Source organism: Salvia miltiorrhiza, chromosome 8, assembly GCF_028751815.1.
Source record: "Salvia miltiorrhiza cultivar Shanhuang (shh) chromosome 8, IMPLAD_Smil_shh, whole genome shotgun sequence".
NCBI classification, from domain to species: domain Eukaryota; kingdom Viridiplantae; phylum Streptophyta; class Magnoliopsida; order Lamiales; family Lamiaceae; genus Salvia; species Salvia miltiorrhiza.
In genome coordinates, this window is record NC_080394.1 from 57,458,374 (window position 1) to 57,477,589 (window position 19,216).

At 40.4% G+C, this 19,216-nt stretch overlaps 2 protein-coding genes across 7 annotated transcripts; one reads left to right on the top strand and one right to left on the bottom strand.

Moving 5' to 3' along the window:
* The first annotated feature begins 2,429 nt into the window (after positions 1 to 2,429).
* On the top strand, positions 2,430 to 6,844 carry LOC130999480 (E3 ubiquitin-protein ligase CHIP). 6 transcript variants are annotated; one of them, XM_057925013.1, is made up of 9 exons: positions 3,010 to 3,349; positions 3,427 to 3,494; positions 3,616 to 3,679; positions 4,826 to 4,897; positions 5,256 to 5,389; positions 5,555 to 5,708; positions 5,786 to 5,896; positions 5,979 to 6,132; positions 6,547 to 6,844. In XM_057925013.1, the coding sequence occupies exons 1-8, from the start codon at positions 3,245 to 3,247 to the stop codon at positions 6,102 to 6,104; spliced, it is 834 nt and encodes a 277-aa protein (XP_057780996.1). In that variant the 5' UTR covers positions 3,010 to 3,244; the 3' UTR covers positions 6,105 to 6,132; positions 6,547 to 6,844. The 6 variants fall into 6 exon arrangements, with proteins under 6 accessions (XP_057780998.1, XP_057780996.1, XP_057780995.1 ...); XM_057925012.1 differs by having other exon boundaries at positions 6,569 to 6,844; XM_057925011.1 differs by lacking the exon at positions 6,547 to 6,844 and adding an exon at positions 6,340 to 6,467.
* A 9,057-nt stretch (positions 6,845 to 15,901) lies between these two features.
* Positions 15,902 to 18,917, bottom strand: LOC130999481 (U-box domain-containing protein 9). Its single transcript, XM_057925018.1, has 2 exons — positions 18,274 to 18,917; positions 15,902 to 17,300 (listed from the first exon to the last, which is right to left on the bottom strand). The coding sequence occupies exons 1-2, from the start codon at positions 18,574 to 18,576 to the stop codon at positions 16,212 to 16,214; spliced, it is 1,392 nt and encodes a 463-aa protein (XP_057781001.1). The 5' UTR covers positions 18,577 to 18,917; the 3' UTR covers positions 15,902 to 16,211.
* Between the last annotated feature and the right edge of the window lie 299 nt (positions 18,918 to 19,216).

A 19,216-nucleotide genomic window follows, 5' to 3' on the forward strand; every position in this document is an offset into this window, starting at 1 on the left:
ATGTGACAGAATTGCTAACCTCTATTAATCTAGTCACATCGTTACACAAGTAACTTGACCGAAAAAAGGAGTTATAATCTATTTTGGATTTGAGGTGGTATTGGATACGATCGAGTGTATCGTACAATTGGGTTGCACTCTCACTTAGACCTTAACCCGTACCCTGATTTGAATTTGTATTTCGATTCGAACCTTATAAATAATATTATTTTAAATGCAGGTCAACCCGATTGTACGATACACTAGATTGTACCCAAATTTTTGTGTTTGGATTTTGACATATGCTAATACAAAATAATAATTTATCTAGTTTGAGCATCTAGAAAATTCCTTCTATAATTTGTAATATCAAAATGAAACTCGATATCAAGTTTCTATTACTTAATAAAGAAAATATGAATTATTATATTAAACAATTACTGAATACAAAAATCATCATTACTAAATAGGTAAATAACCATCTAATGGAGAAAAAATCGAAGATATGAGCACGTACTAATCTAGTGGTACTGATTAAATGTTAAGAATAAATATATTTCATTTGAATCCACGGCACGACTTTAAAAAAAATATTTATTTAAAAAAATTAGTAGAAGATATATTTCCACATCAAAATGTAAAGTCCTTATTTGGTCAACGTCAACTCTGATATACTCCATTCGTCCCATGAAGCATAACACACTTCTTTTTGACACAAGAATTAATAAATTACTCCCTCCGTCCCAATAATCTTGTCCCACTTTCCTTTTTGGGTTGTCCCAATAATCTTGTCTCATTTCCTTTTTAGGAAAATTTTAGGAACTAATTAATTTCTAATTAAACACTATCCTAATTAATTCCCCCTCTAAACCCTAATTTATCTCTCTCTCTCTCTCTACACTCTCTCGCCTCTTCCTCTTCTCTACCCTTCGCCGCCCCCCCTCACCTCCGTCCTCTCTGCCGGCGTCGCCACCTTCCCACTAACCTTCGTCGCCCTCCCACCTCCGTCCTCTCTGCCGGCGTCGCCACCTTCCCACCGGCGCCCCCTCCCCCTTCCCTCTCTGTAACTCCACCAGTACCGCCTCCTCTTCCTCCTCTGTTCCACCGGCGCCCCCTCCCCCTTCCCTCTCTGTGAATTGAGGCTATTTGCACAGATCTAGTGATGAAAAGCCCTTGAGAGGTCGACGGAGCCCCAATCAGCACCGTAGAGGACGGAGGTAGGGCAGATGTAGTGGTGGACGACCCACGACGGTGACTTTGCCGAAAACATCTGAAGAGACATGGGTGGATGTAGTTGTGGGAGAGACATGGTTCAGTATGGCAGTGCAAGGGACCGATTGGGGCTCTCAGCCGAGGAAGGAGAAGAGAAGAGAGAGAAGGAGGTGCCGGCCTCCACTGCTCGCGGCGGCGGCGATTCACTGGAGGAGGAGCTAGGGCACGAAATTGTGAGTGAGTTTGGAGCCTTGCGTCTTCTTCACACGAATTGGGAGATAGGACGATAATCTCGCCGGCCCTCAGCAGTGCCGAGGCCGAGAAGACCGGCGACTCGCCGGAGTTCCAGTATGATGCGGCGGCTCTGGGAATTGAGAGTTAGACGATAGGTTGTAGGCGGTGGTTGAAGGAGTTAATTAAGCTATACTTACTTTTGTTAAACATGTGGGACCTTCTTTTTTACAACAATAATTTCACACTCCTTAATCTCCGTGCCCAAAAGAAAGGGGACAACATTAATGGGACGGAGGGAGTAGTATTTTGTGTGTTAAGTATGGTAGGTGAAAAAGTGAAAATGTGAATAAAGGGTAAACTTTTTGTCATTTTTAAAAACGTGTCATGCTTCGTAGGACAGACCAAAAAGAAAACTGTGTCATGCTTCGTGGGACGGAGGGAGTAATTCCTTATTTTCTGGGCTGATATCCACGGCATGACTTTAAAAAAGATATTTATTTAAAAAAATTAGTAGAAGATATATTTCCACATCAAAATGTAAAGTCCTCATATGGTCAACGTCAACTCTGATATAATTCCTTATTTTCTGGGCTTGGACACAAATGTCCTTATCCAATAATGCAATGCAACTATTCATAGCATTTCTTATTAACAATTATCTTTAAATCATCCAATCAAATTTAAAATTCGAGGCATGTCATGTCAGCTTCTTATATTTAAGGAATTATTTAAATGTGAATATGAATATTGACCAACCTGATAGACTAATTTAACTAAAGTAGAAAATTATAGAGCTAATTTCTTTCTAATAGTAACTCAAATATCGTTCCGATTCTGGGTCCAATTAATGGAATTTTATTAATTCTAGATTAATCAGCTCATTTCGTTTTCGGTTTTGTCGCAATTGATTTTGTTGTCATGTCTTGAATTTCTCAACGGTGTACAGTTTTAGGCTTTAGACCTAATTTGAGTGTTTTATCTGAGCATTATATATATAGTTGATATCTGTAATATGTAATCCTAGCCGTCACGTAAATCTGTGTCTTTTTTAAGTTTCTGTTTGATTGTGCTCTTTAATCCTATTCCGTCACAACAGATTTTATCTTGTAATCAAAATGTCTCTTATACGAACAAAAGAAAAAGGAAAATGTTTTACAAAACACAACAATGATTCTTCACGTGAGACATAACTCAGAAATACGTAACGTCAATAAATTATTAGCAATTTAGCATGTTCAAGCTTTCTTTGATCGAGATATAAATTTTGTAAAATTATGTTTCGTTAAATTCGAATTTGAGATCATTAATCACTCACACACACACACAATTTTTGTGTTTATTTTATTCCGCCATGGCTCCTTGTGATTTTTGAAATTATGCACCTAGTAATTTCATTCTTCCATATTTTTTTTTGTCATTTTATAAAAAAGTGGGAGTAAAAGTAAACAAAATCCCAAAAAAATTGACGGGAACGGGAAAGTATAGATTTGAATTTAAATAAAATAAATAAACATTTATGAAGCAAAAAAACTTATTCCTACTAATTTATTTTACTACTTCCACACCCAACTCCTCTATTACCCAGAGAATTGGCAATAGCAAAATCAGGAAATCTCTCGATCCACGCAATTTCCTTCCTCTTCAATACAGCGCCAATTCCTTCACATTTCCTCTCTCCTTCATTTTCCCAAATTCCCCTCCGTTTCTTCTTTTTCAATTTCCCCCAATTTTCTGATAGCGCACATTCACTTGTAGAGAGAGAGAGAGAGTGAGAGAGAGAGAGAGAGGAGAGGCGGAGAGGATAGGGAAGAAGAGGAAAATGTCGCCAACAATGGTGGCTAAACAAGCCGAGCAACTCAGACAAGACGGTAACACGTACTTTAAGAAAGATCGGTTGGGTGCCGCCATTGATGCTTATACTGAGGTAGGTTTTGTTGATTGATAAGCTGATTACTCTTTTTGTGTGTGTGTGTGGTAGCTAAAAACATTGATTCTTCTTAGGCTATTGCGTTGTGCCCTAATGTTCCGGTGTATTGGACGAATCGGGCTCTTTGTCATCGCAAGCGGAAGTATGTACGATCACTGAACTCATTTCTGAGTTCCTTTTTTCGTTTTGTTTCCACCTTACCGGTTTCTATTTGGAGAAGATTTCGTTTTGTTTCTTTTCTTTATTCAGTTTTTTTGGTGCAGTGAATGGGCACGCGTGGAGGAGGATTGCAGGAGAGCGATTCAGCTCGATCACCACTCTGTAAAGGTATGATATTAGGTAAACACTGTGGAACATTCTTATTGGTTTCGTCGCCTTTTTTTTCCTTGTCATCGTATGATCTGTTTCTGTTGCGTAGCTTGTAATTTCTATTGGGGGATTTATCTGATATTTACTATTTATGCTAAGGTTTATGTGAATCATTGAAATTGAATTAGTAAGTGTGAGAAAACGTGAAAGAGTGTGTCTGATTACAGATGATTGGATGTTGATGGCCAAGTAGCATTGAATTTAGTTATTTGATATTCCAACGTGTTTCTGTTGCGTTGAATGACTGGGAATGCTAAAGAGATTCTCTATGATATTAGTCAATCTCAGCTATAGTATTGCTAGAGATACGTGGAATAGAATTCATTCCCGATGAAGTGTTGCTGGAACCTTACCATTTTCTTTTCCTTAAGGCATTATGGTTTGTTCCCTTTCGAATGTTGATGTTTTCTAGTAGAAATAGTTTACATGGTCTTTCACTCTATATGCTTGTTTTGATTGGAGTGTATTAGTCCAACTTGTAAGTGGTAAAATTGTTGAGCGATTCCGTTGTCTTTTAGTTGCCGGCCTATAGTTGAATGTATTAACCCTCATAAGCTTTGGATGCTAAAGTGTATGTACGCATGCTGTTTTCTTATTTTGTTAACTTTGTTATCATCCAGCAAACATAATTGCTCTCATCTGTCTTTGGATGTTATGGAAACCTTTCTTTGTCGTTTTGGATTATAGTCGTTGCAAACCTGAAATGTAATGAAACGTGATTGCTTAAATGAAATTTGAAGTATTTCACAGAACTTCTATAGTGATGCAACTATTGAAAAATTTAATCTTGATCTGGATGTATTTGACATTCCTGAGATGTCATGTGCATATTCAGTACTTCAAGTTACATGTTATTGATGATTTGATCTATATGTTAGGTTGCAACTTGCAAGCTAGAACTTTTAACAATGAGCTTGCAAGTGCTTCCTTTCACAATATTTGTCTTCGTTCAAGCACGAGTTTTTTTAAAATGTCTTGGATGAATATCAGCCATAAGTTGAGATATATTTGCTGCTAAAAATGTATAGATACTATTCTATATTTTTCTATTAAAAAACTCACTAACTATAATTACAACTAACTTTGGATGCCTTTGCATTTCAGGCACACTATATGCTTGGTCTTGCTCTGCTGCAAAAGAAAGAATATGCAAAAGGTGTGAAGGCATTAGAGAAGGTATGAGGGCTTTGCTTTCTGAGTTTTCTTTATTTCAGTTCCCTTAAATCTGCACAAATAAGTGAGAACTCTCTTTTCTTGAAGTCCAAGCTGGACAAGGTGACTGGTGTTAGTTTGTTGTTACGTGTTCTCTAAATTGTGCTATGAATTGTGTGGAAAAATCTGTATTCGTATGCTTGCATGTGTTTCATGTTCACTAGTAAATCTTGTTCACAAGTGTTTAGATATTACATCATCAAGATATGTCAAGATGAAATGATGTGACCAATATACGCCATTATGATTATTGTTATTTGGATTGTTGGGCTTTTGTTGAAAATGATGTTTGGTTGTTCATGATGCATGATGTAACTCTCAGGCATTGGACCTTGGCAGGGGTGCGAACCCCCAAGGATACATGGTAGAAGAAATATGGCAAGAGCTCGCAAAAGCAAAATACTTGGTTTGGGAGCATGAGTCTACCAAGCGGTCTTGGGAACTTCGGAACTTAAAGTAAGTTCGATCTTTGTCTTTCCCTTTTTTTTTTCTTTCCATTCTTAAAATTTCTCTATGTTGTGTTTACTGTATATCATGATGTCTGTTTCCTATGATGACATTGATTAGCTTACCACATGTTGTCTTTAAGTGCATTTCTTACTGTGCATATATGTTGAACAGACAAGCTTGTGAAGCAGCCTTGATAGAGAAACGAAATCGTGATGCTTCTGAAAAAGAAGGTTTTGTCGATGAAATTGACCAGTCTTTTTTAGATCAATTGAAAGCCTTGAACCTAGTATTCAAGAAAGCTGCAGAAGATGATACCCCAACGGAGGTGAGCATTCAGTGTCTTTGTATGTTCATATGATTACTTTTTTCTTGATTTTTCATGACACCAGTTACATATTTCAGGTGCCAGACTACCTGTGCTGTAACATCACTTTGGACATTTTTCGTGATCCTGTAATTACTCCAAGTGGGGTGACATACGAAAGAGCAGTAATCCTAGATCATCTACAAAAGGTGACTTATCGCATCTCTCGGTTCACCTGATCGTATTTGCCATCGTACACATGATTTTGACTTCAAATTTTCCATGTATTAGGTGGGAAAATTTGATCCCGTTACCCGTGAGACACTACATCCGTCTCAGTTGGTACCAAATCTGGCCATAAAAGAAGCTGTGAGAGCATACCTGGAGTTGCACGGCTGGGCCTATCGGATGGATTGAAGCTGTTTTGGTTCTTCGATTTGTTCATGTAAGTATTTGTTGCGTCTCTCCAGCAGTACGGGGATAACAGATTCGTAATTCTTACTTTAGTTGAGCACGTTAGAACAACCTAAAGTCTATCAATCATTGTGTCCGTTGCATAACATAGATATCCAATTTCATTAGTGGCAGATTAGAGGCTTACATAGTTTTCATCATTTTCGAATGTATAGTCACCAGAACCGAACTTGTACAGTGTTTTGTCGCAGACTTTTCCTTGGAGACGAAAATCTTGTTTTGTTGCCTCCTCGAGCTATTCCTACTCTCAGATGTTCTCCTGTTGCGGCTAAAGTTTGAAATGAAAATCTTGCATCTTATCTTGAATTATGCTATTTTTGGTGTGAAACATAGTATGTCTTTTCGATTTTACTTGTTTCGCCTCTTATTTATGGGTGCTCACTAGCTAGCTCGACTTTGAATTGAAGGCGTTGGTGAGATTCGAACTTGTGACCTTCGTCGGGAGCTATTCCCTCACTCAGATGGCATTTCTGTTATTTGGCTCTAGTTTGAAGAAATATTCCATCTGATCTTGAGTTAGGCTATTATGTGACTCTACTTTACAAATATATTTTAGTGGCAATTTTGCTGGTGTTTGTAATTATAAATATGCCATTGATATTAGTTTTAAGTCGAATCTTGACATCCTCAACTTTAGGTGATTCCATAATGTCGATATCAATGATGATTCATTTTTGTTGATATGTCAATAGTGACACATTATGTCAATGATGCTATTGTAGGAAGACAAATAAAGTGTAGCCATAAGTTTGAAATTTTGGGTTTTAGTGGATGGATAAAGAGAGGATTTTAAATTATTTAACATGACTTAAAGCTGTCATGGACAACTTTATTTTGGCTGCATTTGATTCATACGATTGTCAATTATAATTCCACTATATTCCAAGATTTTATACTAAATAAATGTCTTGTAAGTATATAATTTTAAGACTAGTGACTGAATAGAGATGTCTAATGTTATGATCAGATCAAATTAATTTGTTTGTTTGAATTCGGACCAAAATATTTGTTCATACGGTACATTAATTTGATCATAAAAAGTTTATTTGTTATTTTCTCACACATTTTTCATCCTCTAATTATTTAGCATTTTTCATGGAGCATTTCTCTCTTTTAATGAATAGAAATAAATGTTAGTAGACTACTGCCTAAATTTGTTAATACATATTCTACACTTCATTATCTCTCTTTTAATGAATAGAAATAAATGTTAGTAGACTACTGTCTAAATTTGTTAATACATATTCTACACTTCATTATCTCCTCCAAAATTATTTATTTTACGTAAAATAGACGCCACACGTTCAATCTATAAAGGTATTTTTTTTTGGGCAAATGGTTTTTAATACCCACTTTTATAATACATCTATCAAATCTACCCACCTATATAAAACATCTATGAAAAATACCCACTTCATAGTGAAATACCATTTCTACCCTTATACTTAATTTCTCTTTATCTCACATCTTTTGCCTAATTAAGCTTGACGAGTATATCGGCTGGAAACTTTCCTCGTGCCCGATAGGTTACTTCGGTAATCTGGGTCTGGACTGTGAGACAACGCCACGTACTGTTAAGCAAAAAATGATTAAATGGGTAATTGTTCAAATTGATGGTAATTGTTCAAATTGATCCCGCGCTTCTCAAAATGGTATCAGAGCGGGTTTTTATAGAGGAATTATATTATTTTTAATTTATTTTATGATTAACCCATGTGGGAGGAGACTCCATTAAAAGTTTATGGATCCAGACGAGTGTCCGAGATGTGTACACTATAGGAACTCTCTCCAAAATCTGGAGATAGAAACCAGTCGCCTATTAGGCGATCTCAAATGGAACAATCGAGCCCTCGTTTCCAACCTGCGACGAGGAGGAGATATCGAGCTTATTCGCGATATTATCGCGAGTATCCAATTCTATCATGAGAATCTCATGAGAATGGCCGCAGCCAGAGCGGCGATTGAACGAAACATGGAGGAAGCTCATTGGTCTCACGACTAATGGAACCAAAAGACAAAGCAGGAGTAGTCTATCCAGGCTACCAAAAGATCGAGCCAAGCTCTTCCGACAACGTCAACTTGCGGGAGATCCAAAAGACGGTGGAATATTATGGCGTCAAGCTGTACGATCTACCGATGGAGATAAGCAGAATATCACTCAAACAAGAGGAAATACTAACCCTCTTGCGTGATATCCAGAAAAGAATGGAGGAGATCGAAAGGAGAAAACCATGTTCCGGAAAAATTCGGAATCAATGGTCCAAAGACCCGACGAATCCATCTCTATTTGAGGCAACACCCAAGGAGTTGCAGCCAAAGGACATAATCCGAATCATGAAAGGCAAATATCATGAATAGCCTTGACAGAATCGGATTAGAAGATTTACAGGAGTTAGCAGAATCTTTTGCTAACCTCAATATGGTGGATCTAAAGATGAACCAAGGTGATGAGGTTCCCAAAACCGAGCCTCAAGAAGGAGAATCGTCAAAGAAAGGGTCAGCTCAAGACGATGCAAGCCAGTTCCAAAGAACCAGGCGACGGAGGCCTCAGATGCAGGATACTCCTGTAGGAAAGGTCACTCTAGAACCAATCCATCCATACGGATTGATTCTCAACCTAGATGAAGCCAGTTTCAAAGAATGGGAGGGTCTCATCGACGAATGGGCTTCATCATTAAAAGTCGTGGTTGCCACAATTGATTACGACAAAAAAGAATTTGCCAGAGTCTTCGAAGCTAGCTTGGCAGGCATGGCAAAACAATACTGGGAAAAACTTGAAGTTATTGCCAGGGAAGAATTGTTTAGTAGTTCGTCATTATATGACATCATCAAATAAACTACTAGACAGATTAAAATCCATTTCTTGGGAATGGGTTTTTTCGAAGGATCCGCAGAGGAGAAGCGCAAGAAATATCAACAGGCACTCTACAATCTAAGATTGATGGTGCTGGAGCCAAAAGCTCTAGATGAATTTCTGCGTCTGTACACCCTATATGTCCATATGGGGGAGGTGGAAGATCAGAAGGCCATGGACCTCTTCTTTCCAAAGTTTCCAAGTCCATGGAGGGAGATGCTCATCAATGAGTATATTTCACCAGGAGGATATCCACTTGATAGCGCTTCAAGAAGGATGTCTTATGTCCATAAGAAGCTGTCCGAATGGTGCCAGAAGGCGGCGGACCTGAGGAATCTCAAGAGATTGAGGAGACTCAACAAGATATCTCCATTGATGTGCGACAACATTGATCTTCCAACAGAGATTGGTGCTGAGTTGCTGTATCAAAGGAGGAACAGAAAGAAACATAGGTATCAACCCTATGAAAGAAAGTCCAGAAGGAGTTCTTGGAAGCCAAGAACTATGTGGACTAGACAGAAGGCACGCTCCTACAAATCAGGCCAGCGGAGCGGACCATCCAGGAACCGTTTTCAAAAGAAGAATCCGGTGAGAAAAACTTTCAGGCGTACTCAAGCCAAAATAAATTAAAGTTTTAAGGATTGCAACTGCTGGACGTGCGGTGCAAAAGGGCATATTTCAACCAGTTGCCCAGACAACAAGAAAAAGATGTTACGATTCGAATCCATACCGGATATCGAAGATGCCATCTACCATCAGGAATTGATACCCGTGTATCAGTTCGAAGATATATCCTCTGATGAGAGTATATATGAGCAGGAAGAAGTCTTTAGTTCTGAAGATTCGGAGATGACCGATGGATCAACCGGAGACGAGTCAGACTAAAGAAGAACACGAGGTCCACCACAACCAGGAGGAGGACCAAAAGGGATTCACCAGCCATTTTTTGATTCCACAAAAGGAGGTGGTGAATAAACTTGTGAAAAAACTCAAGAGGGAAACCGAGGAGGTACAAACATACCAAGGGTTTTCCAATGGGAGATTGAATCAAGTCTTATACAGCTTGATTCCAACTAAAAGGAAGCATCATGTCTATTTTGGTGTCACAAGCCAGGAGACGGCGCTTCCAATTGAAATGACAAGTAATCGGGTGGAGATCCAGATGGTTCCGGCCGAAGACATAAGGCGAGACCTTAAGAGAATGAAGCCAGAAGTCGCAAAAACGATGAAATGGATTCATATTGGAGCAATTCAATTGGTGATTAAATCTTCCCTTCTTCCAGGGACAGACCAACCAATTGATGTTGCACTCTGCGACAAGAGGATCAGAGAGGCCAGAGAATCCGTTATCGGAGCTTTTCAGGCAATCTCTATGCCAAGAAGATTATAACCGAGTTCTATCCTCAGATCGCTTATAATCTACAGGATTCATCCTTCAGCCGTGCCCTGACTCTCTATCAGGACTACAAAAAGAAAGAGTATTTGATAGATGGAAATAGGCCATACTCACTGACTTATCAAGTCTCGTATGCCTTATCAAATTCCCATCACACGGAATTATTTCTGGGAAAGGAGTTTATTGAAATTCCAGAAATATTCAAGGAGGTTGTCAAGGCGGTCAATCAAAACCAAGTGGAGATTCCTCATATTAGAGAAATCGACATCGACATCGGAGACAAGCCGGTGCTCAGCCATACCCAGAGTCTCAGACTGGGAGCACCAAGACTTTCATTTCAAGGAAATAGGCTAACCTCAGGGCCTATTACAAGAAGTTTTTCTCATTCGTATGAGAGAAGGGCGATTCAGGAAACACTAGTTCAGGACATGAGAACTAAACTCAAATGTCCAGAAGGATGGAGACAAGTTTCCACAAGATTTGATACAACAAGCAGGGAAAACAAGTTTCCTTGTAGTTCGTTGTATTATTTGGCGAATCCAGGAGACAACCGATACATCGGAACTCTGGAGGTTGGAGGTTTTGAAATCCAAACCGAAGGCCAAGCCGGACAAGAAGCGGATGTCCTGATCTTAGGACGAGATTTCCTTGACAAATATAAACCATGGTCATGGAAATCAGGAGGAATGGAGATCACCATTGGACGACAAAGAGTGATGATCCAATGACCAGCCCATTCTCGATATACATCTCTGTAGGGATGTTATATGAGAATTTCAAAGCAGAATATTTTGCTGCTTATGTAGATTCGGGAGCAGGAATCTGTACAGCAAAACGAGGAGTCTTCCCAGCAGAAGTGGAAGAAGATCTACCTCGAATTGCAGGAAGGGATTTCTCCAAAAAGATTTTGCTCCTATCAAAAGGAGTAAAGCAAACGGAAATATTGATCGGCGGAGCAGGACAGACACCTTGGTACAAGGTCAAGACTCCACCAATTTATTTCCATGATACCGGAGCAGATATATTATTCGGAAATAATTTTCTGCAAAGCTTCAAGAGGTACATACAGGACAATGAAGCCAGGAGGCTAGTGTTCACAACCAATTGTGATCACAAAATCATTGTGCAAAGGCTCAATGGAGCTTTTCATCGTTCAATGCCAATCAAATTCCGCAGCAAGCGTGGTGATGATGGCAGACTCCGGAGACCCCAAATGAAGGATCAAAGGAGATTCGGAGAAGTTTTGCTCAAATGCAGAACTGAGGGATTCCCAGATCTCTCCGAGGAAGAAACTCAAATCCTCAAAGTATCCCTGATATCACACAAAGATATCAAGGAAGAAGAGCAGGTGTCCATTGCCGACGTCAAAAGGAGAATTCAGAAGTGTTATCATGAGAATCCTTTGGCATGGTGGGACAAGAACCAGCTCAAAGCTACCTTGAAAGTTAAAACTGGAAAGGAGCATGAGTTCGTAAGGTTCAGACCTATCCTGATGAATACTCAAGATCAACAGGATATGAGAAGTATAATCAAGGAACACCTTGATTTGAAGCTGATCGAACCAGGGAAATCGCCCTACAGCAGTCCTGGATTTCTGGTAAGAAATCATGGGGAGATCAAGCGAGGAAAACCAAGATTGGTCATTAATTATAAAGGGATTAATGACATTCTTGAGTTTGATGGATACTTCATCCCAAGCAGAGAACACCTTATCAACTGCATCAGAAGTGCAAGGGTATTCTCAAAATTTGATTGCAAATCAGGATTCTACCAGATTCGCATGGAAGAAGGGAGTAAGAAGTTCACAGCCTTCTCAACTCCACAGGGACACTATGTCTGGAATGTCATGCCAATGTGGTTAGCCAACGCGCCTCAGATATTCCAAAGAAAGATGGATAATCTCTTCAAAGATTATTCTTCGTTTATGTTTGTTTACATTGATGACATCCTTATTGCATCAAAAAACATTCATGAACATGTCAGACATCTGAAGATCTTTGCGGATGTTTGTCAACAAGAAGGACTAGTGCTGTCAGAAAAGAAGGCAGTCATAGCCACCCAGAAGATGGAGTTTCTGGGAATCGAGATCGATGAATCTGGGATAATTCTGCAAGATCATATTGTGGAAAAAGTCCAGGGATTTCCAGAAGATCTTAAAGAAAAGAAGCAGCTCCAAAGCTTTCTCGGAGTTGTTAACTTTGCAGGAATGTTTATCAAAAATCTTGCAGAGCACCGGAAAATCTTCAGCCCTTTACTGAAGAAAGATGTTCCATTCGTATGGAAGGAGGAACATCGGGAGGGTATGAAAAGGTTGAAAGAGATTTGCAAAAATCTCCCGAAACTTTCAATACCACAAGACGAGGATGATCTGGTCCTCTACACCGACGCGAGTGATTTCTGGTGGGCAGCAGTGCTTACAAAGATCACCCCATTTGGAGAAGAACCTTGCAGATATTGTAGCGGTCTTTTCTCCGACGACGAAGCTGTGCGATGGCACATCAACGAGAAGGAATTCTTTGCAGTGCGAAAGGCGTTTAAAAAATGGCCGCTTTTCTTACTTGCTAAAAAATTCGTTTTGAAAGTAGATAACACTAACGTTAAAGCTTTCTTAACAAAAAAGATTGAATCTAAACCTGAAAAGGCTAGATTATTAAGATGGCAAGCAGAATGCCAATATTATGATTATGATATTGTCATTTTGAAATCTGATCAGAATGTTCTTGCAGATTTCCTTACAAGGGATGGAGCTCCCTGAAGTGGAGGCCATCGAGGCATTACAGGGGCAGCTCTTTGAAAGCCTAGAGCTGCTACAACAAGAGTGGCACAAGTGTGTGCTACATACCAAACAAGCAGGAAAGATACAAGCGGCTGACGAAGCCAAAGTATCTAGCCAAATCGATGCCTGTTTCATGAAGATGTTCAATCTTCAGGAAGCAACCAACAAGCCGCTCTTGCGCGCTGTCCGTGAAAATCGGACTAAAGCAATGCTTTCCGTACAGGGCGGATTACCTGTAGCAGGGGATTCGAGTACCCCTAGCACAAGTCCTGAGACAATGGTTTCACAGCCAGACTCTCGAGGAAAAGATGTTGTTAAGGGGTCACACCCTGACTCAACATGTCAACCCTCCACCTCTGGGGTAAAAGAGGGAGAGATCAATCTTAGGCCCATGACAGGCCAAGTTAAGGTTGATACTGACTTTATTGAAATTTCTCCTTCTTGGCAGATGTACCAGGACAGGTGGGAGAAACTTCTCACAAGGAAGGGCATTAATCCGGGAAATTGCCGGGTTGATGTAGCCGGAAAATATCCAAGGGTTTGGACGACTCCAGGAGCCAATCCAAACGATGTCAAGGAATGGTATGAGTTTGGGGCTTTGGCCTCAGTTTATACCACCGCTCCAGCCTTCACCGAAATCAAGGGTCTACCCAAATGGATCCAGAAAACGGTGTTTGATACATGGGAGAACAACGAGTCCCTTAAAAGGGGAGATGTTCTGGAATTGTACTGTTTCAGTGCAGCGCCAGAGCCAGTTGGAAAAGGAATCCGTGAAGCTTTCCACTTTATTAAGCTTCGGAGACCTGATACGGGAGCCCTTAACCGGATCAAAGTTTCCGACTTCCAGGCCGCAATCGTCTCAACATGCACGGAGGATCAAATCTCCACTAGACGAGCATGGGGTCTATGGGTCTGTCTCACAGAGATGGACAAAATGAAGTCCAGATTCAAGTTCTACCAAAGCTCGGATCTGGGAACGTTCCTAGTTAATACTATGACAGGAACAACCACTCCTTTTGCCGAACAATCCTTCGAGAAGAAACGGCTAATGTTGTGGGAAAACAAGATTGCGGGGAGCCAGGAGACTCGTCGCAAGTTTTGCAATATGGCTCATTTGGGCCATTGGATCGAGAAAGTCTGCGATCAATGCTCATCGCAGAAGGAACCGGAATTCGGCAAAGGATTTTTTCCAAAGCCGGACAAAAGGAGGTTCCGGTCTGATGAACATGACAAGCATCAGACCCCAAAGGGAAGAACACCGCGGGCACCAAAAAAGTAAGGTGGCCGACAAAGCTAAGTGAATCATGTGATTCACAGCAAGGATCGCACCCACAAAAGAAACGACAAAAGTGGGTGGAATGACAGGAGGACCACTCACCAAACACTCCAGGACAAAAGTGAGTGGAAGGAAAAGCAGCCGGCCCCTACCAGCATTATCACAAGACGATAAAGCAAGGGGTCCAGCGCCATGTGATGCCACTAACAAGTGTCGACAATCAAGGCCGACAAAAGAAGGTGGATGTCATAATCAAGCAAGCTGGCCACAAAGATGAGATCCGAGGCCACCAACCAAGTAATTATAGAGGGGATCAAACCTCTATATAAACACAAACCCTGGAGAGAAGAAAGGCATCCGAAAATCACAACACATTTTCACACACTACTTCCTCTCTCTAGAAATTATCTTTGTAATTTTAATTTTGTTTTCAAAGTTTTTGTTTTAGTTTTAGTTTTCTTTTTATTTTATGTACACAAGGATTAGCTACTATGAGTAGCTAAAACAAGTTAGTCTCCTCCTTTGTGGAATATTTATGAAATAAAATTAATTATTATATAATTCCTCTATAAACACTTAGTTTTTGCCCAACTATTCCGGTTTAGTAAAAATATTTTCTTTTTATTTTTCAACAAAATATTTGGCGTCGAGACACAGTGAATGAGGGAAACTGATTCCTGAAGGTGACCATTCGGCGAAAGCCGGAACACAGTGAAGGAAGAAGGTTGCAACCATCACTTGCGAGTGGGTGGTTGGACGAAGGCCGTGGAGGCAAGAAGTCCGTAAAACGCGATAAAGCTCCGGAAGGTGACCAGTCGACAAAAGGTATACTGTTGATTTATAATTTGAATTATTTCGAAGTTGTACGGAAGCATGTTGGGCCTGATTATGTCTTAATTGAATTGATAATTTGAACATGAAATGGTTTAATGATGGATTGGTAGAGGATTTGTTGAGGGGTAGTTTTGGCATTAATAATGAGTTGGATATGGTTGATATGTGTTTTGTGAAAGTGGGTATTTTTGATAGATAAGTTATGAAGATGGGTATTTTAAATTTTGACCCTTTTTTTTTTTTAATATTATGATAGCTCAAATTGAGCTGTTTATGTATGAAGTAAGCCACGTGAAAATATTTCAACGGTATGTGATTTGATTCCTTTAACTCACAGACAAATCCAAAACAACCTTTTTTCATGATTCACATAAAATTCACGCAACTACTAAATTCCCATGTGCTCAATTACAAATCACACAATCCACAATAATAATAATAATAATAATAATAATAATAATAATAATAATAATAATAATAATAATAATTTCCTTCTATTACAAATGTTTCATTATTTTGGGCTCGAGGATTAAGAAATGTGCACTTAATAGATAAAGTGAGTTGATAAAAATTATTTAAATATTAGGTATAGAGAAAGAATATGTAGCCAAAAAATGAATGAGACATTTATAATGGAATATAAGAGTAATAATTTACCAAAATTTACGTCTAACCATGATATTCGAGTTTGAACCTAGAACTAGACCACTCTTTATTATACAGAAGAAAGCAAACAAATTCGGAAAAGGCCCTCAAAGCAAGATCATTACTATTTACCAAGAACTAACTAGTGCTAACACTAAGATCAAATCTCTTCCTAGAAGCATAATATAAACAATAATTCAATATATTTGTATGGAAAAGATAGGTGGTGAAGAATTTACAGAAATTTGCTGCAGAGCTCAATCGATCAATCACGAGGTGTAGGTGAGATTCGAACTTCGTCTCATTCTCTCAAGAATGCCACTGGCTTTCCTCTTAGCTCTAGACGTGCCATCCTCGGCGAGCTGCGATATCGTGCGATGAGTCGCCTCCTCGTCCCTCATCGCCTTCAGCTTGGACCGATCGCTGCAACAGACGTTGTAGAGAATGGCCGCGCAGTTCTCCTTGTTGCGCGCACAAGACGTCTCCCTCATTATGCCGAGCAGGCAGGGGACTGCCCCGAGCTCGCCCATCTCCTCGATCGCCCTCTGGCTGGTCGAGAGCATAGCGAGGATCGACAGCAGCTCGTCCACGTGGATCCTGCTCTCGAGCTTCTTCAAGATCACGGGCACCGCCCCGTTCTTAACGGCCCTCGCCTTGTTCTCGAGGATGATGCAGAGGTTGAAGATTGCCGAGGCGACGTCTTTCATCGTCGACGGATGCCCCTCGTCCAATAGGTCGATGAGGGGCATCAACGCGCCGGATTTCCCGATCAGGGCCTTGTTTGAGTCGAGGGCCGATAATGTGAAGAGGGTCGCAGCCGCATTGCTCCTTGTCTCGATGGTTCCCGACCTCAACGCGTCCATGAGGAGAGGTATGACTGTTGGTGTCTCCGCAACGAGCTTCTTGTTGTTGTCGTGGATGGAGAGGTTCAAGAGAGTCGTGATCAGGTCCTCTTGGAGGTCCGGGTGAGGCTCCCCGTCGTGCTTCGTCTGGGAGAGCGGAGACAGCAGCTGAGGTATTGCATCGAGAGATTCGCCAAAGAGGGCGCGGAAGGAAGGGGTTCGCTTTGTCAGGAGACGAAACTCCTTGGCCGCTTCCCTCTGATCCAACCGCGAAGCAGACGACATTTTCTTGAGCAACGAGAGGAAACGAGCCCGATCAACCTCTGCCAATGGCTCCTCGTTGGTGTAATCGACGGATTCTGGCAACTTGATGCCGTGCATTTTGCACCATTGCACGATCATGCCCCGAATCAAGTGGTTCGGGGTGAGGATAGTGTGCGAAAGCACCTGCTGCGTTCGAGGGCAGGTTCGGTTCCCTGATTTCAACCATTTCTGAATGAATGGTCTATCAAATGTCTGCAAATTTTTGCAGGAAGAAATGTAAACAATGCCAGCAGAAACATTATCAAGTAAATTTAGACCAAAATAATAAGAATTTCTAGCGCTGCAGTTTATAAACAGATAAAATCAAAATGAAATCACTTTTAGCATTACATCAAACTTTTTACCAAATTACAGAACAATATCCACAAACACCATATGCAGGAGAGACAGAGAGAGACAGAGAGAGAGACTCAACAAGCAAGAAACCAAAATATAGCCTTTTAACAAATTACAGAACAATATCGCAACAATCACCATATGCAAGAGAGAGAGAGAGAGAGAGAGCATCAACAAGCAAGAAACCAAAACACAACTTTTTACCAATTTACAGAACAATGTCACTAACAAACACCATATGCATGAGAGAGAGAGAGAGACTCAACAAGCAAGAAACCAAAACATAGCCTTTTACCAAATTACAGCACAATATCCCCAAAAAACACCATATGCAAGGGGGGGGGGGGGGGGGGGGAGAGAGAGAACCCCAACAAGCAAAAAACCAAAACATAACTTTCTACCAATTTACAGAACAATATCACTAACAAACACCATATGCATGAGAGAGAGAGAGAGAGAGAGGCAAGAAACTAAAACATAAACATGGTCTTTATTATATTTAAGTAACTCAATCCCTTCATCAATATAAGCATTTCATCAATAAAATCCACATAACACACAACAACAACAACAACAAAAAAGGTTTGCATCAAGAAATCAACACTAAAAATAACTCTACTCTCAAACAGAGAAGAGCAATTCTGTCCTAATCGGTAGAGCAGCGAATTTATTGCTAAACAACTAATTAATTTGAAAAAAATAAAAAAAATAAAATATTGTTAACAAATAGCAAGTTCGAACTCCAACAAACAATATCAACTATCAACGCATCTATTTCAATTATAAAATACTAAAATAAATCAGACAGAAATTCAACGATCGATTTTACCTGACCCGAGGCGATAATGACGGGATCCCTCATGAGCTCCATAGACAGCGGGCACTTAAACTCCTCCGGCACCGCCCCCGCCGCCGTCTCGCCGTCGCACGCCGTCAAACCGCCGCTTCTCTTCAGCCTCAATTCCCTCATCGCGCGCAGCGTTTTCTGCGCTCTGTCAATCGCCTCGAGATTTATAACATCGTCGCCGTCATCTTCCGCGATCGACTTCACCAGCCTCTTCAGTTCTCTCTTAAGCTCCATGGCTCTCGCCGCCGCCGCCTGGTCCCCTTCTGCCGCGCCGCTCTTCGCCATCACCTTTCCTTTCTTCAATATTTTTTTCCTATGCTTTCAAAACCCACTTGCGCTGTATAGTTCCCGAAGGAATTCTCGGCCTTCTTTTTGCGATTCCTTGTTATCTCCTTTCCCCCATTCTTCGTCGCGTGGCTTTCGCTTTACGGCTCAGAATTTGAAGGTCTCTCTCTCTCTCTCTCTCTCTCTCTCCACACGGTGAGTGAGTGAGGTATGGAATACGAAATGGGAGTCTCGGTGGGGGTGATGCAATCAAGCGGGCAGCCGTGGCGCCACAGCTGGCACTCTACGCGGAGAGGACAAGAAACATCCGCTTCTCATCTCATCTTAAATACACACCTAAGTTTTTTTTCTTTTCTCTTTTTGTTTTTTCTAAAATACAGTACTCATAAAATGTACTCCTTCGGTCCCATTAAAAGCGATCTGTATTTCATTTTGGACCGTTCACTATAAGTAACTTGTTTTCATAAAAGAAAAAATTTAACCCTTCAAAATGCAGGCCTTATTACTTTTAATCAATTTACACTTTCTTCTTAATTCTCGTGCCGAAAAATATTGAGTCATTTATAGTGGGACAGAGATAGTACTAACTAATTTATCATTTTCGTTCGCTCTCATAAAATGTATCCAGTCTATTTTTGAT